The sequence below is a fragment of the Plecotus auritus genome (genome assembly GCF_963455305.1).
Source record: "Plecotus auritus genome assembly, chromosome: 10".
Classification (NCBI taxonomy): domain Eukaryota; kingdom Metazoa; phylum Chordata; class Mammalia; order Chiroptera; family Vespertilionidae; genus Plecotus; species Plecotus auritus.
This window is the reverse complement of record NC_137785.1, coordinates 20,440,990-20,461,503: the sequence shown is the minus strand read 5'-3', so window position 1 is coordinate 20,461,503 and position 20,514 is coordinate 20,440,990. Positions and strand designations below refer to the sequence as shown.

The window sequence follows — 20,514 nt, the reverse complement described above, 5'->3', positions numbered from 1 at the left end:
ACAGGTAGAGGGAACAGCAAGTACAAAGAACTAGAGGTGCAGAATTGCAAAGCATTAATTGTTCTTGAGGAAAGTTCAAGGAAGAAGGTTCCCAGGGGCTGGATCCTGTGGGCCAGAGGAGATTGGGTTTGTCCAAAGGGCACTGGAAGCCTTGGCAGAGTTTTGAGCAAGGGAGGGTTACTGTGGTGCATAAGAAAGATCCCTTTGGCTACCTTATGCAGGGTAGATCAGACAGGGTTACAGGGCAAGAGTGAAGGTGTGGAACCCAGGAGGTGGCCAAGGCAGGGACTCAAGTGGGGAGAGCACAGGCTGGACGTGGGCAGGCCTGTGGGAAGGGGAGGAGGAGGTGGGTGAGAAAGACAGGAATGTGAGTGGACCTTGGGACTAGGGCTAGGGGAAAGGTCAGGGGAGCAGGAGCAGGCATGGAGGTGGGTTGAAGAGATGTTGAACATAACACTTTTTATTTCATCTTCACAAGAGGCTATGAAATAGGCCTTTATTCTCTCCATGACTCCTTTACTTATCTTTAAAATGGAGATAAATTCATCCGGACATTCTAATTAAACACATTCTGCATTTTTCCTTTAAAAAACAAAAATATAAATGGAGATAAAAATAGTTTTTTACCATAGGGTTATTGTGAGAACTAAATAAATTGATCATGCACAGTACTTACAGGGCCTGTAAGTGCTCTCTCTATAGGTGTCTACTAATATTATTAATTATCATTCTGTAAGTGTCTGCTGATACTACTCAGGCTCCTGTATTCCAAATGCGGACTCTGCATCCTCTTTTCAGGAGGAGATGAATGGCTGGCTGGAGGCAATAGCCGCCTCAGTGGCGGAACACACCGAGATCGCCCGCTGGGGGCAGACACTACCTACCACGTCGTCCACAGACGAGGGCAACCCCAAGAGGGAGACGGGGGACCGCAGGGCCAGCGGGCGCCGGAAGTGACTTTCCACTCCCACGGACTGACACAACTCCCGCCCCTCCTCTCCGCACTGTGGGCACAAAGACACTTTCTCTTCCGCAGGGGCTGGAGCCCCTAGTTTCACCAACACTGCGGACGCGCCATGACGGGCACTGGAAAGGAGGGGACTTCTCCTGCACCCCAAAAAGTGGTGTGGAGATTGCTGCCCCTATAGCCATATCTCGGCCCCTTCCCGCTCGCCACCCCCACCCCAGGTGCTGGGGCTCCATTATTTTTATGCAATAACTGAGCTTGGGGGAGCGGGTAAGGGGTCCGTTGAGCCAAGCCCCTGCCCGGATACCCAGATCCTGCCCCAAGAAGCTGGAGTGGTAGGGGCGATAAGTCCTGCCCCCCTCTCCGCCCTAGGTATGGGTATGGGGGCGCTGGTGAGGTCCCCTGGACCATCCAGGGTGCTAGGGGGTGGGGAGGGAACGCCCCCTCCCCGCCTTTACCTCACTTCCAATGCTGCCTTGATCTTTGTCTGGGAAGGCGGAGTGAAGGGGCCCTAGACCCCGTACTCCGCCGCCTCAGTGCCATGCGGTTAATTCCTGACTTAGTTTATTTTTGCAAAACGTCGACTTCCTCCTTCCCCCCGCCCCTCCCCCCTCCGCCCCGCATCCGCGAAGGCTTTTAATGGGAGGTATGTCAAAGCTCAAAACTGTCTTCCTCTCTCCTCCCCCCTCCAGCTGTAAATGCCACTTCGCAAGGGAAGGGCGAGGGGAAGCCCTCTCCCTGCATGCTTCAGGCTGGAGCTCCTCCCAGGGGAGGGAGGGAACCGGGTTGTGGACCGCCCCCCACTCCCACGACCGCCTGGATGAGCCACTGGGGCCCGGGAGTGTGGGGCGGTGTGGCAGATGCATACTGTATGTACCTATAATAAATCTTTTGGCTTTGATGGTCCTTGCTGGTTTGTTCGCGTTTCACGGGCTGAAGCCTGGGAGGATAGAGGCGGGGAAAGACTGTAGCTGCATAGAACCTGTAAATGTGTCCCCCTTGTGTGGACTAATTTCGGGGTCTAAACACGTGCCCCGGACAAAGCACCTAGATGCCACTCCAAAAATGGGAACCCCAGAGAGGTGGAGAAATGTGTTGCTAACCCTCTTAACTTCCCCAAAGGAGCTGCAAGTTCCACCCCATCCAGGATAGGAAAGGTGGGCTCCTTTAAGAAGGCGGAGAATTTAACTGCGACGGATGAGTGCTTTGTCCAATCGCCAACGTCTCCTGGAGTTTCTAGCCCGACGAGCACGCGGTGGGGGCGGGGGCGGAGGTACACCCGGAAGTAGGTGCTTGGGCGGCCGGCTCGCCCGGAGCCATGGCAGCCGCGGCGCCTGCAGCGGAGGGGTTCCCAGGCCGGGGACCTCCGGGGGAGGTGATTCATCTGAACGTGGGAGGCAAGAGGTGAGAGCAGGAGATTCCTGAGGCCTCACCCTCGCGGGCGGGGAGCGGGGCTGGAGAACTCGCCTCCCCCGGGGAATCCTGTCCGCAAGGATTGCTCCGCCCCCTTCGGGAGGCGCGGGAGCCCCGACTGGCGCCCTGGGAGGGTAGGGAATCCACTGGGTCCGGGGTGGGGGGCAGAGAACCTCATTCTCCCTACATCATCTCGCATCCGCTCACTTTTTCCGCACAGATTTAGTACCTCTCGACAGACTCTCACCTGGATCCCAGACTCCTTCTTCTCCAGGTGATTGAGAGAGCGAGTTAGGGGCGGGGGTGTGGGGCGTGAGGGGAAGGTATGGGCATGCACACACCCCGGCCCGTGACACCTGCTCTGTGTCCCCTCCCTGCAGTCTCCTGAGCGGACGCATCTCGACTTTGAAAGATGAGACCGGAGCCGTGAGTAGGGCGAGACCTGAAATGCGGCGGCGGGTAGGAGGATGGACAGGATCTCCACTCAGCCCCACACTTTGCACCATCCATTTTCTGCACCCCTTCCCCGCAGATCTTCATCGACAGGGACCCCACCGTTTTCGCCCCCATCCTCAACTTTCTGCGCACCAAAGAGTTGGACCCCAGGTTGGCATGGAGGGTAAAGGGTAGTCCCCACATCAAGAAATCTCTTCTTCCCTTCAGAGTGTTCGCTTAAGCTCCTTGATCATATTTAAATTATGTGTCTTTAAAATTCCCCCCAACACACACACACACACACACACACACACACACACACACATTTTTCACCTGTCAAATTTTGCCACCTCTTGGAATTCTCTGTGCAGTTTTGAAAACTTTCTCATTAGAATTCTCTGCCCACTCTCACTACCCAGACGCTAACCCCTAGTCATTTCTACTACCTAGGGGTGTCCACGGTTCCAGCCTCCTCCACGAAGCCCAGTTCTATGGGCTCACTCCTCTGGGTAAGTGGGGGCCCCATTAGCATCCTAATTGCATAGAAAACCAGTTCTCTAGTGAGCTCCCTCACCCCTCTCTCTCCTGAAAGAAGGCTGGGTTAGAGCTGACAGCACTGGATTTGGTCCTGGGTTTCAAGGGAGTGGTGGTATTCTTTGGAGAAAGAGATGGGGAAGGAGGGAGGAATTGGCCTCAGTATCCCCAAGTCTCATCCTCAAGTTCTTCTGCCTCAGTTCGTCGCCTGCAGCTGCGGGAAGAGTTGGATCGATCTTCTTGTGGCAATGTTCTCTTCAATGGTTACCTGCCTCCACCAGGTGGGCACTACTAAGGGATGGGGTGTCTAGAATAAAGACTACATTTCCCATAAGGCTGCAGCCCTTGGGTGTCCATGCTATGAACCCTGAGACACTATGGGAGTTGTAGTTCTATATCAGATGCTTGGCATGATGCTGAGAAAGGAAGTAGGAAACAGCATTTCCAGTGAAGCCATAGGACCTCTTGAGGCTCTCCCATCGCATGCGCCAGAGTGCAATGGAAGTTGTAGTCCAGGTTTGATTTTTTTTTTTGTGGGAAGGCTTAGGAAGAACTGGGTCCTTTGCATGCATGGGAGAACTATTAAAGGGGATTTATTAACTAATCTCCATTAGACCTTGGTATAACCAGCCCACTGGCCATGGAAAGCATGGTTATTGGGAACTGTAGTCCATTAAGTCTTGCTGATTGGTAGAAGGAAACGAGTGGGGAAATTCAATTTATGGCTTTATTTCCCTAACCTCAGTCAATACCTACTACCTTAATGAAGTTTGCCAAATATGAAAACATATACTATTGTTTTCTTAACTTCACTTTACCCTGTTTTGTAAAAATTTATTTTAAATTGAAGCTTTATATCACTGCCTTTATACATACCATAAGTAGATATGAAAGTAAGATCCAAACATAAAATGCTATTAAACTCTGGTTAGATGCTGTTGTCTACCAAGCTTCCATTTTTTAAAAGGGAAGATTAGCAGATATTGGAGAAAATCAATATTATGGCATCACCAAACTGATTCTTCCTTTGTGATGGGATGAAAGAAACTGAAAAGGGAGTAACTTGCTATGTGGTTCAGTTTCACTTAATGCCGTGTCCCCGTTACCACCTAAATTCTTTTCGTCAGAAGACTGTTCCACACATGGGGAAATCAGTGTCAGCCATATCCTAAGGGCTTGCTATGTGGCCTTTATTACAGTTACTACAGTTATTGTCACTCTGCCCCTTCTCCCTGCCATAGTGTTTCCAATGAAGCGGCGGAACCGGCACAGCCTGGTGGGGCCCCAGCAGGCAGGGGGACGGCCAGCGCCTGTTCGAAGGAGCAACACCATGCCCCCCAACCTGGGCAACGCAGGGTTGCTGGGCCGAATGCTAGATGAGAAAGCTCCTCCCTCCCCATCCGGTATGCTTCTGTCTCCTGGGAGTCTGGGACAGCCAGTAGGGCCCTTGTGACCCTACCCTGATCCTCCTTGCTCTCCCCGCTAAGGGCTGCCGGAGGAGCCAGGGATGGTGCGCCTCGTGTGTGGACACCACAACTGGATCGCTGTGGCCTATACTCAGTTTCTTGTCTGCTACAGGTGCTTGGGGAGGGTGGTGGCAGGAGGCTTTGAGCCTGTTGATGGGGAGGGCTTGGGGTGAGGGTTGATGATGCCCCCCAATCCTACAGGCTGAAGGAAGCCTCTGGCTGGCAGCTGGTGTTTTCCAGTCCCCGCCTGGACTGGCCCATCGAGCGACTGGCACTCACAGCCAGGGTACTTGGTGGGGCTTTGGGTGAGCATGACAAGATGGTGGCAGCGGCCACGGGCAGCGAGATCCTTCTATGGGCTCTGCAGGCAGAAGGCGGTGGATCTGAGATAGGTATGGCACCAGAAGCCTCTGCCCTGCAGAATTCTCTTCCAACCTATGGTCTGTTAGACGTTTCTGCCCCATTAGCACCGTGGCCCCACTTAAAAAAGCCCCACTGTACAATTCTTATGCCCATAAGAATTCTTTGCGTTATTAGGATGCTCCCACCCTTTAGAATTCTGTATTCTGCTAGAATTCTGGTAAAAAATCCACCCACGTACAATTCTGTCTTCTGTCAGGATTCACTGCCCTGACAGATTTCTTTGCTTTGTTGCAATTCTTCATGCCAGTGGAGTCCCAAGCTGTGAGAATCTGTGTTCCCATTAGACATCTCTGACTTGTTAGCTAATCTGTTCCCTACCAAGGCTCGATCCTCAGGAGAACCCCTGTAATCCCTTCTGGAATCCTCCATCCTGTAAGGATTCTATGGCCAGCTCACTCCTCTGGCCCTCGGAACTCTTCCTGCCATGCCCCTTCTCACCTGTGAAGCAGGGCCCTGGCTGAGCGCTCCTTTCTCTCGACAGGAGTCTTCCACCTGGGGGTTCCTGTGGAGGCCTTATTCTTTGTAGGGAACCAGCTCATCGCTACAAGCCACATGGGGCGCATCGGGGTGTGGAATGCCGTCACCAAGCACTGGCAGGTCAGAGTGCTAGCTGTTCCTTTCCCAGGTATCCAGACTGTACAGACGAGGGAGGGGTTCCTTTATGCCCACCCCACCTGGAGAGAGCCAGCGAGCCCAGCAGGGGGCCAGAGCCTGGGTGCGTGTGTTAAAGGCTTAAGGAGCATCAGTGAGGCCTTCCTGGAAGAGGGGCTGCCAAGCTCACAGGAAAGGGGTGAGTTTGGAAAGGAGAGAGGATTCTCCAGGCACTGGATGGGGAAGCAGGTGAGAGGAGATGGTGTCGGTGCGCAGAAGTTCCCCCTGCATGTGAAACCCAGAGAGACGTGCAAACATCTGTCATTCTCTCTGCACCTCCCCCTAGCTGTGTCCAAAATGTAAAAAAAAAAAAAATACCCCTGCAGTATTGTTTTCTTCTGCCAAAGTGTGAGTGTTTGAGAGAGACAGACAAGCAGAGAAAGGAGGGAGGAAGAGACAGAGGGGGAGAGAACAGGCAAGGAAAGAGAGGATGTGAGAAAGAGGTGACAGAGAGAGAAGGGTGGGCAGAGGGGAACCAAAATGGAATGCCTGTGGTAGATGAAGGGACCCAGAGAGACAGACGGAGATGAATAGAGAAATGTCAGAGATATAGCTCCGAGGAGAGGCCAAGGGACATAAGCGTTGACCAAGGGACATTTAGAGACGGAGAGACACAGATCGAAATGGGCCTGGAGCAGGCAGGGCTGCAGAGAAACGGGCCTGGAAACTGTCGGTGGGTTCTGGAGCAGGAAGGGGAGGGCATGCCAGGAGTGGCCACCACAGAGGCAAAGGCAGGAGGGATCCAGAGCTACAGCCTGCCCTGCCTGCCTCCAGGTCCAGGAGGTGCAGCCGATCACCAGCTACGACGCGGCAGGCTCTTTCCTCCTCCTGGGCTGCAGCAATGGCTCCATCTACTACGTGGGTGAGCAGCAGCTTCCTGCGAGCCTCCCCTGGGAAGTGGGAGAGGGGGGCGAGGCTGCGCGTCTTGAACAGACCCGCTCTTGCCTGCCCCGCCCACTGTAGATGTGCAGAAGTTCCCCCTGCGCATGAAGGACAATGACCTCCTTGTCAGCGAGCTCTACCGGGACCCAGCAGAAGATGGGGTGACAGCCCTCAGCGTCTACCTCACCCCCAAGACCAGTAAGCTATTACCTGACTCCCCCCTGCCATCAGCAGCCACCCCAGTCTGCAGCTGTCTCCCCACTGCGTGTGTAGTGTGACCCCCTGAGACTTAATGGAAGAGGAGACAGATTCACCTGTCCCTTAGTCATTCAGCAAATGCTCACTGAGCACCATTTGTGTATAAGCGCTGTTCTAGACAGTGGAACTGGCCGGCCTCTCCGCCAGGGGCAAAATTGGCCACTAGGCGTCCATCTGTGGGTTTCTTTCCCATCTCTGAGATTAGGTCGTGACGGTTGCATGCCCGTAAAACAGAGGAGGCACGTTTTACAGTGGACGAAGCTGAATTCTCTCACTTGGGACAGTTTTTTTGTTTGTTTCTTTAACCTCATCTATAGAGAAATAGCTTGATTTTTATTGGTTGTTATTGAGATATCGTTCACATACCATAAAATTCACCATTTTAGAGTATACAATTGGTGATTTTTAGTAGATTCACAAGTTTGTACAAAACATCACTCCTATCTAATTCCAGAATCTGATTTTTATTACCCCCAAAAGAAACCTTGAACTCGTTAGCAGTCGTCCTCCTGAGAGCCCCTGAAAACCTAACCTACTTTCTATCTCTGGATTTGCCTTTTCCTGGACATTTCATGCCAAGGGAATCACGCCATAGACGACCTTTTGTGTCTGGCTTTTTTCACTTAGCGTAATGATTAATTATTTCATGGTTAGTGCTTTCTGGACCTTAAGATAGCTTTGCCTACCTCCAGGTTGTGAAGATTTCCCCCGATATGTTCTTCTAGAAGCTTTGTGGTTTTAGCTCCCACACATCGGTCTCTGTTTCACTTCAAATGACCTTGTCTGTAAGGTGGGAGGTAATGTTCACAGTACATTTTTTTCTAGCAGGAACAGATTACTATTAATTTCACAGCATATATTCATGTAAAGCCCCTTTTTTTAAAAAAAAAAAAAAGATTTACCTATAGTTGGTATATAATATTATGTTAGTTATATTAGTTTCAGGTGTACAATATAGTGATTCGACATTTTTATACCTTTCAGTATCTGTCACCGTGTAAACTTACCAAAATATTATTGATGATATTCTTCTTCACCTTTTCACTCATCCCCCATAAGGCCTCTTTCTTGTTTCATTCGTGTATCCCTTTTCTCCCCACTCTCTCCCCGTCATATGCCACTATTCTGTTATGATTAACATTTATCTTTTCACGTGTCTGTGTCCTTACATAGTGAGTGTCATGGAGACGTTTTGAATTTGCGTAAACGGCACTATCTCAATTGTCCTCTTATTTTGCTTACCTTGCCCCAAGCTTAATATCCATCCATGTGGTGATGCATAACCCTAATCCACTGCTTTTAATTGCTGCACAAAATATTACAACCATGTTTTCCCTATCCCCAGTCCTTCCGACGGTCCGTGGAGTTTCTGACACTCGGAAAATAACTTTTCCCATCTGGAAAGTTGGCGAGGGTGGGGTTTCCCTCAGACACATGGGCTTGCACTTTCTTGTCTTGCTGTCTGTTTATATATGTCCCTATTTTTTTGTGTTTCTCTCTAATTCCATCTCTGTTTATGTCTGTTTGTCTCTGTCTCTATCCCTCCTAATCACTCATTTTCTCAGTTCCTGTGTCTCCCCATTTCTCTAGTTTCTCTCTCTCTTCCCTCTCATGTTAGTTCTGCCTCTCTTCGTCTTAACTTCTGTCTCTGGTTCTCTTTCTCTGTCACTTTGTGACCCAGTTCCTCCATCTCCACATCTTCCTACTACCTCATCATCATCTCTCTCTCTTCCTTGCTTCCTGACTGTCTCATTCTTCATCTGTCTGTCTCTCTCTGCCTTGGTTTCTGCCTCTCTGTGACCCTGTTCCTCTCTTTCTCCTTGGTGCCTCATCAGGTGACAGTGGGAACTGGATTGAGATCGCCTATGGCACCAGCTCAGGGGGCGTGCGGGTCATCGTGCAGCACCCTGAGACTGTGGGCTCCGGGCCACAGCTCTTCCAGACCTTCACCGTGCATCGAAGCCCCGTCACCAAGATCATGTTGTCAGAGAAGCATCTCATCTCAGGTGAGCTTGTGGGCTGCCCCAAGCGCCCATTTCCTGCAGGAGGGGTGGCTTGGCTGGGAGCATGAAGCCAGGTAGATGAGGGTTTCCACTGGGGAGAGACATTGTGTAGGGAGAGAACTCTGCAGGGGAGAGAAGTTTGACCTGGGACAGTAATCACAGAAGTCAGAGGATACTATATAAAGGGGCCAGTCTAAGGGAGAATGAATAACTCATCAATTCAACAAATGGTTATTGAGCACCTACTGTGTGCCAGGCACACAGTGATGAACAAGACATGTCAAGTCCCTATCCTCATGGAGCTGGCTTTCTAGTAGGGGTGGCAGACAAATTAATACAAATGTAAATCGATACCAGTCAATGATGAGGGTCATGAAGAAAAACAAAGCTGTGTGAGTGGCTAGAGAGTGTCAGGGTCACAGGCCATGCATGGTTCCAGGAAGACCTTTCTGAGGAAGGATCTTTGAGCAGAAATGAGGGAGTGAACAGTGCAGATCTGTGGGGACAAGCATTCCAGGCAGAGGGAACAAACAAGGCAGAGGCTCTGTGGTGGGAGAGTTTAATGTATCTGAAGAAAAGCAGGGAGCCCTCTGCGCCCAGTGGGTAAGGGAGCGGGTGGATTGAAGGAGGCAGGTCGATAGGACCTTGTAAGCCACAAAGACTGTGTCCTTGAGCCTGACTCAGTGGCGCCACAGGAGGTCTCTGAGAGAGGAGGGCTGTGACCTTAGCAGGTGTGCACAGGCTCCCTCTGGCTGCATGTGGGACAGGCTGTGGGGACAGGACTGGAGCAGAGAATGGGGGTGCGGGGGGTGGGGGGCTGCTTCAGTCGTCCTGGTAGGAGATGAGATGGACAGGAGCAGCTGGAGGCTGCAGACAGGGTAAGGTGAGATCAGGCTCTGAATGATTTTGGAGGAGGAGCCAACAGGATTTTGGGCCATTTGGAATTCTGGGAAGAATTCTGAATCCTGACACCTTTGAAAGTTTGTTCTCCTGGGGCGGGAAAGGTTGGGCAACAGCCGCCCAGCCTGACCTGCTGCCATCCCTGCCCCTCAGTCTGTGCTGACAACAACCACGTGCGGACATGGTCTGTGACTCGCTTCCGTGGCATGATTTCCACCCAGCCAGGCTCCACCCCACTCGCTTCCTTCAAGATCCTGGCCCTGGAGTCGGCCGATGGGCATGGCGGCTGCAGTGCTGGCAATGACATTGGTGCTTCCTAGCCCCTGGCCTCCCACCCCACAGTCCTCATTGGCCTCCACTGACCCCTTATCTGACCCCTGTTGATCTCCCTTTACTCCCAGCTCCTCCTGTTTAATTCTGTTGCCCCCACTGATTCCTGTTGACTGCCACCTGACCTGGGACCACCCCCATCCCTGATGTGCCTCAACCCTGTTGACTGTTGCTGATCCCCAGCCCTCTCTGACCCTACTCAACTTCAGCAATCTAAGGATGGGGATTTAGTCCTGGGATGGGGCAGAGCCTTGGGGTCTGGAGGTCTCAGGGACCCAGCAGGCCTGATTCTCACCCCTGTCTGGCCCAGGCCCCTACGGTGAGCGGGATGACCAGCAAGTGTTCATTCAGAAGGTGGTGCCAAGCGCCAGCCAGCTTTTCGTGCGTCTTTCATCCACTGGTCAGCGGTGAGGATCATCCGTCAAGTGGACAGGGTGGTTAAAGGAGAAGACAGGAGGCCAGCTGGGTTATGGAGGCCAAGAGGATCCCAGCCGAGGGGCCCTTTAGGAGCAAGGGCAGGGAGGGAACATGGGCCTGGTCCATGTTTGGGGATTGGAAGTACCGAAGTATCAGAGGTGTGACACATTTGGGTGGGAGACAGGGGTCCTCAAACTTTTTTTTTTTTTTTTAAATATATTTTATTGATATTTTACAGAGAGGAAGGGAGAGGGATAGAGAGCTAGAAACATCGATGAGAGAGAAACATCGATCAGCTGCCTCCTGCACACTCCCCACTGGGGATGTGCCCGCAACCACAGTACATGCCCTTGACCGGAATCGAACCTGGGACCCTTGAGTCCGCAGGCCAACGCTCTATCCACTGAGCCAAACCGGTTTCGGCGTCCTCAAACTTTTTAAACAGGGGGCCAGTTCACTGTCCCTCAGACCGTTGGAGGGCCGGACTATAGTTTAAAAAAAAAACTATGAACAAATTCCTGTGCGCACTGCAGGCCCGGGACGAGTCGGCTGCTAAGCAGGACAGGCAGCGGCACCCGGCGGGCGGGATAAATGTCCTCGGTGGGCCGCATGTGGCCCGCGGGCCGTAGTTTGAGGACCCCTGGTGGAGAAGCTGGTGCCTGTGGTGGACCTCAGATAGAGACTGCCCAGTGTGGTCAGGGTGGGACAAGGGGCCTGGGCAGAGGGGTTGGGGGGCAGGGAGCTGTAAAGGAGCTGTTGGCTCCACCCTGGGAAGGAGGCCCTGGGAGGGTTTTCTTGAAGAGGAAACTGAGCAGAGACCTTGAAGATTAGGAATGAGTGTGCCAGGCTGGAAGGTCAGCTTGTGCAAAGGCTAGGAATGGCTAAGTAGGGTAGCCAGTGGAGTGCCCATGGTCTCTGGGGGCCGGAACACAGAACAAGATGAGCAGTGGGGCTGCAGAGGGGTAGGGCCTTGTCAACCGCATGGAGGCGCTGAGACTGTCCTGCCTCCATGTACTGGGAGCCATGGCAGCTGTGACGAGGAGGGACTGGAGTGTGGTAGGAGGCTAAGAGCCCAGCAAGGGGGCTGGGCAGGTGCCTGGCTGGAGAGGGCAATGCTTTGAGCAGGGAGGAGGGGCCATGGGAGAGATGCAGGCAACGGGGAACCGCCATGGCAACAGTGAGGTGAGGGAGGCACTTAGGATGAGCCTCCGGCCTTCCCTGAGGTGGGAAGAGGGGGAGCAGCAGATTTGAGGGAGAGCCCTGAGGCCCCCTTGGGACACCTGGCGAATGTGCAGGCAGGGCCCCCAGGGCCAGAACCCAAGAGAGCAGATTGGGGAAGGATGAAGAAGCTTGGGGGTGGAGAGACAGGAACAGAAGCCATAACAGTGGAGATTGCCCAGGAAGGGCCAGGCCAGTCCCTGGTGTGGCCGGGTGACTCCTCCTCCCTCCCTCTCAGGGTGTGCTCCGTGCGCTCCGTGGATGGCTCGCCCACCACTGCCTTCACCGTGCTCGAGTGTGAGGGATCCCGAAGGCTTGGCTCTCGGCCCCGGCGCTACCTGCTCACTGGCCAGGCCAACGGGAGCCTGGCCATGTGGGACCTGACCACTGCCATGGATGGGCTAGGCCAAGCCCCTGGTACTGCCCACCCCACTTCAATCCTGTCCCAAGCCATACAGACTCACCCTAAATGCTTCTCCACAACTTCTTTCATCATCATCTCCCTCCCCACACCCTTACCCTCTGGCCCCTTTGTCTGCCCCTCCCCCACCTCCTCCTTGCCCTTGCTTTTCAATCCCTCTGTTTCTGACCCCTGTCCCTTGACCTCTGCATCTTTTCTGCTATCCCAACCTCAATCCTTGCACATGACCTTTGCCCTTTGCCCTGTAATCCTTATCTTGCCCCCTGACCCCGCTTCTTTGCCCCTCAGCAGGTGGCCTGACAGAGGAAGAGCTGATGGAACAGCTGGAGCAGTGTGACCTGGCCCCGCTGGCTTCCTCCCGGGGCTCTCTTCCCAGCCCCTCACCCCGCACTTCTCTCACCAGGTAGGCATGACTCCACTTCCCCTTCTGTGCAATGGGGGAGAGGACAGACTATGGTGGCCTTGGAGGGGGGTTGGCTCAGCATTGACTCTCAGCACCCCTCAGTCTTCACTCAGCTTCCAGCAACGCCTCCCTGTGTGGCCACCGTGGGAGCCCCAGCCCCCCACAGGCTGAGGCCCGGCGCCGTGGGGGAGGCAGCTTTGTGGAACGCTGCCAGGAACTGGTGCGCAGTGGGCCAGAGACCCGACGGCCACCAACACCAGCCCCCCGGCCCTCCACGGGTCTCGGGGCTCCCCTTGCACCCCCCAAGATGAAGCTCAATGAAACTTCCTTCTGAACGCAGCTGCCATGGTGCCTTTGAATGCTCAGGTCCTAGAGACTCGGGTGCCTGCCCGCTTCCTGTCAGAGCCCTGGGTTCAGGGCCAGGGTCTCCTTGGAATGGTCACTGTTACTAGGTCTCCCCTATCTCCCTTTTTCTGGGGCCAAAGTTATCCTCTCCTAATAAAGTTCTCACTGCCAACACCTTGCTTACATTCTTAGAGGATTGGGGACCCGGGAAAGGGTGGGAGAGATATGGGGCCCAACCAGGCTGTGGATTCAGAGACATCTGTATCTCCTGGTTTAAGCAAAGAAAAGAAATGTACAGGTTTACACATCAGCTTCAGGCATGGCTGGATCCAGGGGTTCTCAGTCAGGTTTTTCCCTGTTGTGCCAAGCTAACTCCAGGAAGTTCCTTAGCAACTTTATTTTCTCTAGCAGCCACAAAAATCACAAGACTGATTCTCATTGGCTTGAGTTGAGTCAGATGGCCATCCCTGAACCAATCACTATGGCCAGTGGATGGAGGTCTTCCCTTGTTCCAGGGGTCATGTGACCTCACTAGCCAAGAGGTGACTTCAGGCCCACATTGACAGTAAAAGAGGAGTTTCTGAAAGTTGAATCAGGGTTTTGTTACCACAAGAGGAGATGAATGGCTACAGGTTGGCAGAAAAACAGATGTTGCCACATCCTGAACATTTGTACCCAAAATCTCACCACTGCAAACATCTGGCCCACGTCCCTGTCTGCGCAGTCTTTCATCCCTTTTCTGCCCACACCTGAGAGGGTATGTGGGACAGATTCAGCTCACCCCAGCCGGACATCCTTGGGATTTCCCCCAAATAATGCCTGTTACTATGGCAACTCCTCAGGGAAATTTTCAGCATCTTTTCTTTGGACAGATGAAGAGGAGAGAGAGTGGGCCAGACTAGCAGCAAGTGATTTTAGGATATGCTAATTGTAGAATCCCAGTTTCTGAAATATCAGGGCTTCTGTAATATGGTGAGAGGGGTCTAGAATGTTAGGGAATCTAGAACATAGGAATATTCTAGTGGGTGAACAATGTTAGGGTTCTCTCCTGCATTTCAGAAAATCAAGTCTGTAAAAGTTTCTTGACAAAAGGACCTGGAAAGTTAATAATTCTAGAATGGGAATGTTCTAGAATGCTTATGAATTTATACCAGTAGGAATATTTTTCATGCCGGGAATTATGAATGCTGAGAACTCTAAAACACAGAAGCCTGGCCAGCGTGGCTCAGTTGTTGAACATGGACCTATGAACTAGGAGATTACAGTTCGATTCCTGGTCAGGGCACATGCCTGGGTTGCAGGCTCCACCCCTGGTAGAGGGCATGCAGGAGGTGGCCGAGCAATGATTCTCATCATTGATGGTTCTATCTTTCCCTCTCCCTTCCTCTCTGAAATAATAATAACATAAAAGATCTGGATTGCTAGGATACCTAGGGCATAGGGATATTCTGGAATGGCAACCTATTTAGACCACTAGAGAGTTTGTTTGCATTCCAAGCAATCCATAATGGTGGGGGTTCTAGATTGTCAAAGAATCTAGAACACAAATGGTAGGTCTAAAAGGTGAGTGATTCTAAAAGTGTTCTGGAATGCCTTTGATATTCAAACTGTACATGTTTTTATATGCCAGGGCATTCAGAACACAGGGATGTTTGAATGTTAGGAAGTCTAGAATATAGGAGGGGGGTTGGGATGTTAGGGGATCAGGGGATCTAGAATACGAAGGCATTTTGTAATGCTTGTAGATCTGGAATATTGAAATAGCTTTTTCAATGCCAGGGAATCCAGAATACATGTGTGTGGAATGCTGATGATTCTAGAACTGAGAGAAATTGTCAGAAAATCTAGAACACTATGGAGATTTTTGTTTGTTTATTAATGCAAGGGATAAAACAGTGTGTGTGAGCCCACACTGGGAGGAAGCTTCTGGAATGCCATGACTTTAGAACTCTGGGGGTTCTGAAGAGTTGAGAACAGATAAGGATCCAAGGGGTGATTGGCTGTTACTAGGTGAGGAGCATTTGAGAATTTGCTTCCCAGTATATGTCGTCAGTTTAGCTCAAATAAATTCATGAAAATTCAAAAAGAAAGAAACAAAAAATCCTGGGAGATAGTGGCACTGATAGGGATTGAGACTGGGGACTCCAAATGTGGGGGCGGGGGGTGGGGGAGCCGCAGCCATCCCCGGAAGTTACAGTGGTGAGCCAGAAGCTGTTGCCTAGCAACAAGCATTGACGATGTCCTGGATCCCAGACAGAAGGGAGAAATTTCGGCAGCGCCCCCAGCAAGTGCTCCAGCCACAGGGTAGGAGGAAGGGAGAGGGCAACAGAGGTCAGGGACACACTGTCCTGCATGGCTATGTTCTCAGGGATCGAGGGGTATTTACAAAGACCGGGGCACGGAGCACATTCAGAGAGCAGAATCAGGCACTCCACCATCACGCTGGGACAGCCCACGAATGCCCGTGAGTGGGGCCCGAGTGCCGTTGTTGCTGCTTTAAGAGGCTGTGTGTCCCAGGACGGTGGGTGGACCCAGAGTTCTAGGTGTCAGAGTGGGGTGGAGGTGTGGATTGCTGTAGGTAGCAGTAACAGTGTGAGTGTGCTGAGTCAGGCCAGGTGCCTCACTGTAACCGGGGAGGGTGAAGGGGTCCCCTGTACTCCTGTACACCTTCCATTGGAAGAAGTAGGAGGAATGAGGGATGAAGAAAAGCTGGATATGTTGCTTTGTTAGTGTGGAGTCAGCCCTATGGTCAGGGCGGGAGGCTAAGTTCTCTGTGTGGGTGAAGCCTCGCGGTGGGGCTAACGCTACAGAACGGGAAACCTTAAGAATTAAACTGCTGAGTGAAGTGAGCTGGGAGGCCCATCACCCGGGGAACCCAGCCCATTGGCCCACATGCAGGTCGGGCTTGAGTGAAGAGGCCAGGTGGGAGCAGGGCCCCGGGCAGCTTGGCCCTTGGTAAGGGTGCCCCCGGGTGAGGCCTGGCTCCAGTGCCAGATCCCTGAGGGTGCTGTGGGCAGCCTGCTCTGAGGGGCACATTCACACCTGGCCTCGCTGAAGGTGGAGTTCACCTGCTCAGATGAGCCCAGTGGATTTTATAATAAAGGCTGAACTTGTCAACTTCAAAAAAAAAAAAAAGAAACTGCTGTGAGATGGACCTGGAAACCCTGGAGGTGGGGCAAACTTGAAGGGGTGGGGCTTGGAATCCTAAGTGTAGGACCACTCCCCAATTCTCTGTGGGAAGGAGTGTGACCTGAAAGTTAGAGAAAGGGTTTGTAATTCCAAGGAAAGAAGGTGGGGCCTTGAATTTGTAATGAAGGGAAGGGGCTGGGCTTGATACCCTCTGAGGGCCAGAGCTGGGCTTGGAATCTGGAACCCTTTAAAAGGGGATGTGTCTGGCCTGTGTGGCTCAGTGGTTGAGCGTCCACCTATGAACCAGGAGGCCATGGTTCGATTCCCGGTCTGCAGGCTTGATCCCCAGTAGGGGGCATGCAGGAAGCAGCCAATCGATATTTCTTTCTCGTCATTATGTTTCTATCCCTCTCTCTTTCTCCCTTCCTCTCTGAAATCAGTAAAGATACATTCTTTAAAAATAAATAAAAGGGGATGCAAGTGGGGCCTAAGATACTCTGTGGCTTGGGGCTCCTAAAGGTAAAGGTCCCTAGGAAGGGAGGGGACTGGAAGAGTCTGCAATTCTGGAAGTGGGAGGGGTGCTCTTGGAAGTCCTTAAAGATTCAGGCAGGAAAAGGGGTCTCCTAACCTCTAGGGGTGGCCAGGCGGGGGAGGGTGTCAAGGAGGAGAGCAGAGCCAGCTGCTCTGGGAGTGGAGTCTATGGGTCAGGAGCGGAGCCTGGGTCCTCTGGGAGGGGCAGAGACTACAGCCTTCTGAAGAACCAAGCTACTGCTTGTTGAGTCTGGAACTCCTGAAGCACAGGGCCTGCAGAAAAGGTAAATCCTTTGGGAAGGTCCAGAATGGGCCTGGAACCCTCAGAGGGGCCGGACCTCCAGTGCAGGATGCTCCGTCCTCAGAATCTTGAGTATCTCGCGTGAGAAGTGGACACCTGTGGGAGCTCCCAGCATCTACACCAGTCAGGGAGCAAATTCTGATCGCATTCCCCCACAACGAGTTGAGGGATGAGGCCTGCAAATGGGAGTCTGGTTTAGGAGACCCTGCCCACGGCCTCCACATCGCTCCCAGTCATGGGAGGGGTCACAGCACCTCCACACTTGGGTCTCTCCTTCACCAGAGGGTTCAACCGACTCCCTCTGTTCCCCTTCCCTCCCCCCACCCCCCAACACATACACATACAACACTGAGAACTCCAGGCAGGGCCCAGCGCCCCCCGCCCAACACCTGTCCCTCTAGCCCCGCCCCTACCGCCTTCCGATTGGTCTCGGAGGCAGCGCCCCTGGCGGCACCGGGCTCTGATTGGCGAGAAGTTCGAAGCCCGCGACTGGGACTTGGAGAAAATGAGTTGGCCTCGGGCGGGGTCGTGGGGCTGGGCGGCGCAGAGCCGGACCCACTGGACAGACTGCCGGCCTGGAGCGGGACTCCACACGGGACACGATGCGGTGGCCTGGCCTCAGCGGCCGCCGCCCGCTCCCGCTGGTGCTGCTGCTGCCGCTCTTTGCAGCCGCCGCCTCTGCCGCCAGCCCCAGCCCCAGCCCCAGCCCCAGCCAGGCCGTCGAGGCTGCGGTGATCCCGGGCCACCCGGCCGGGTAAGCCCTGCTGCAGCCCCCTCTTCCTTGTACCCCCCTCCACCTAACAGGTGTGGTGGTCCAGGAGGCCAAGGACTTTTCTATATAAGGGGAATCGAGCCCACTGCTTCGGGTGAGGATGAAAGAGCCAGAGCGCTTGGATTTATTAGGGCCCTTTATTTTGTAGGGGTTAGAATCCCGGGAGCACTGAGATTTTGACGGCAGTGATTCCCTTCTGATGTGTGTGGTAGAGATAGATGTGGCTCCAGGGAATTCTAGGGATTTTTCTCGGAGAAGGGTCCCAGTTTATATGGGGGCAGGGCTTTGGGTTCTCCTAGGATGATAGATGGGTGGGGCCCTCGAACTGGGATCGGGTTCCCCAAGTTTCTTGGGTGCTCAAGGAGCAAGAGTATGGGCGGTTACAAAGGAAATTTATGAGGGATTTAAGATGTCTTGGTGTTCTAGGGTTTGGGGGCGCCTGGATTAATTAAAAGGGACCCTTGAATTTTCCTAATGAGGAAGACGTGAACTTTTGAGTTGATGGCGGAAGGACTTGCGGGGAATTGTGCCGGTGGGGGTGCTCCCCAGGTTTCATGAGGGTTGGAGATGCTGTAGTTATCCTAGAATTAAAGGAGTTCAGGCTTGAATGAGGTACCAGTGATTTCGCGACAAGAGACCCAGAATTTCCTAGATTTGGGGGTTGTAGCCACCCTTCCTGTCTACGGTGACGAGATCCAAGGAAACAGTCTGCCCAGCACCCCCACCCCCTACCCTGAGCCCAGCGCTCCGTTACAAAGGCCCCGGGCTGCGCTCCCGCCACCGTCTCTGCGAATACGTTTAGTAACCCGAGCCGCACCGGGGGCGGGGCCGGGAACGGGTTAACCCGGAGAAAAGGCGGGAGGGATGACGGCAAGATCGGGGGTCCCGGAGGTTCCCACCCGGCGGCCTCCTTCCCCACTGGGCCCCTACCGTCTTGAAAAGAGTCCACGCGCCTGACGTCCCCTTGGTAGCATCCCCCCACTGCCCTTCTCTCAGGACCCGCGCGCTCTCCCTCTCCCTCGTCCCCCTTAGCCTGGCAATAATGGATTTGTCTGGGGGGCCCCTTGGTTTCGACGCACTTGCGTCTGAGCTGAGGGCTCCACAACCCAGAATCTGAGACCCCCTGGGCGCGGAGATTTCTCCAAGAACAACTCTTTCCTCCTGGTCAGACGGGAAACCGAGGCTCAAAGACCAGGAGACGCTGGCTCCGGGACACACGAGCTTGCAAGGGCAGGAATGGGCTAAAACTCAGCCTCGGGATTCCCAGTCCTGGGCTGTGGCTTCTTCTATATCCCCCTCCACCTCCGAACCCTGCTGGACCCACAGTCGAAGGACTTTCCTTCCCAGCCGCTGAGGCCTGTGGAAGTGGCGCCACCTACCGCCCATGCGCGGGATGACATCTAGTCCAGGACAGGGATGTCCCGGGAGGTCAGGATCCTAAATTCCCAGACTGTCTGGGTTGGGAAATGCACTTAGACATCCTCTTTGCGTTTTTTTAATCGCTTAAAAAATACTTTAAAATGTCTTTTCCAAGAATACTTTACGTCTAACAACTTCAGAAGACAAAGTAAAAATGAGGTTGCTGTGACCTTCATCCCTAGAGAGACTAAGCCAATTTGCCTCCCATTGTATAGATAGGGAAACAGGCATCCAGCGCAGTGCCTCAAATGTGCGCCACATATTTATTTCCAGCACCCTCAAGTTTTATCTTGGTCCCCCCATCCTCATTTTGCCCTCCTTTGGGGAGTTCTAGAACCCTAGGGACCTGAGTGACTCCCACCCCTCTGTTATAGTGTTGTTGCTTGTCGCTGCTGCCCAGCCTGGTCACTCAGGAGGAGCCGCTGCTTCAGAGGTGGGTTCTCCTAGGTGGGGTACAGGTAGGGGTGACATGGAGTAGGAACAGAGGGGCTGGGGCTCCCTTCCCCACCCCTCATCCCAGTTGAAGATCTGGATGCACCTGATGGAAAGCGGGACTTGGTCCCCTCCTACACTTAGTCCCTGTCTGTCTCCGAAGCCTCCTGCAGGGTCCAGAGCTGCTCACCCGCAAAGTGTGCAGGCCCTCAGCGGTGCCTGGCACCAGAGTCCTCTGCACTGCTGAGCCCCAGCCCCAGCCCCACCCCCAGCGTGAGGAAAAAACAGGTGTCCCTTAACTGGCAGCCACTGACGTGAGTGTGCAGTCCCTCCCCTACCAAATGCTCAGGAGCTCCCAGCTCCTCCACCATTTCTGGCACATCTTTCACTCTACTCTCTGGGTCTCCTCCTCTCAGTTGTTCTCTCTCTCTCTCTCTCTCTCTCTCTCTCTCCCTCTCTTCCTCCTTCCCTCCCTCCACTATCAACTTGTATGTTTCTATTTCTCCTTTTCCTCCCTATTGCAGTCTCTGAGCCTTTCAGTCTCTATCTCTCTGTCTCCATGTTCCACTCTCTGTATTTGTTCTTTCCATCTCTGTCTCCTTCTGTTTCTCATTGTTACCTGTTTCTCTTCCTCTGTCTCTCCTCTTTCTCTTTCTCCCTTCCTCATCTGATTCTCCCACAGTCTTTGTCTCTGTTTCTCCCCAAGCCTCTAAAGAAGGCTCAAGGCCTGGTCCCTATAGTGGGGTGGGGGTGGGGGTGGGATAGAAGGGTGGGCAGAGAGGACACTGGAAGACCTCCTGGCTAGAAGGCTCCTTCCAGCTGGGGGCGGGGGTGTCAGCCTAACCGTAATGACAGCTCTTTCTC

At 53.3% G+C, this 20,514-nt stretch overlaps 3 protein-coding genes across 7 annotated transcripts in view; all 3 read left to right on the top strand.

The window, feature by feature from the left end:
- The window catches only part of SPTBN4 (spectrin beta, non-erythrocytic 4), an 83,751-nt gene extending 81,883 nt beyond the window's left edge, over positions 1–1,868 (top strand). For all 4 annotated transcript variants that reach the window (XM_080645556.1, XM_080645555.1, XM_080645557.1 and 1 more), the window contains one exon: positions 799–1,868. In XM_080645556.1, coding sequence (XP_080501682.1) covers positions 799–957 — 159 coding nt within the window. In that variant the 3' untranslated portion in view covers positions 958–1,868. The remainder of the gene's footprint in view (positions 1–798) is intronic.
- Positions 1–20,514, top strand: part of SNRPA (small nuclear ribonucleoprotein polypeptide A) — a 752,186-nt gene that overhangs the window by 582,385 nt on the left and 149,287 nt on the right. The window lies entirely within an intron of this gene.
- SHKBP1 (SH3KBP1 binding protein 1) lies at positions 2,234–13,237 on the top strand. Of its 2 annotated transcripts, none has more exons than XM_080644942.1 (18): positions 2,234–2,371; positions 2,601–2,654; positions 2,761–2,806; positions 2,913–2,986; positions 3,266–3,324; positions 3,550–3,630; positions 4,591–4,752; positions 4,837–4,927; positions 5,017–5,207; positions 5,720–5,835; positions 6,664–6,751; positions 6,853–6,969; positions 8,865–9,035; positions 10,086–10,241; positions 10,573–10,669; positions 12,136–12,314; positions 12,607–12,721; positions 12,824–13,237. In XM_080644942.1, exons 1-18 carry the CDS (start codon positions 2,286–2,288, stop codon positions 13,053–13,055), a joined length of 2,115 nt encoding a protein of 704 aa, XP_080501068.1. In that variant the 5' UTR covers positions 2,234–2,285; the 3' UTR covers positions 13,056–13,237. The 2 variants fall into 2 exon arrangements, with proteins under 2 accessions (XP_080501068.1, XP_080501069.1); XM_080644943.1 differs by having other exon boundaries at positions 2,237–2,371; positions 12,610–12,721.

Excerpts from the sequence above, each read along its gene's own strand:
- SHKBP1 (XM_080644942.1), top strand. The coding sequence starts at position 2,286 with ATGGCAGCCGCGGCGCCTGCAGCGGAGGGGTTCCCAGGCCGGGGACCT. Across the intron at positions 2,807-2,912 it reads TGAAAGATGAGACCGGAGCC|ATCTTCATCGACAGGGACCC; the intron begins GTGAGTAGGGCG and ends CCTTCCCCGCAG. Across the intron at positions 6,752-6,852 it reads TGGCTCCATCTACTACGTGG|ATGTGCAGAAGTTCCCCCTG; the intron begins GTGAGCAGCAGC and ends CGCCCACTGTAG.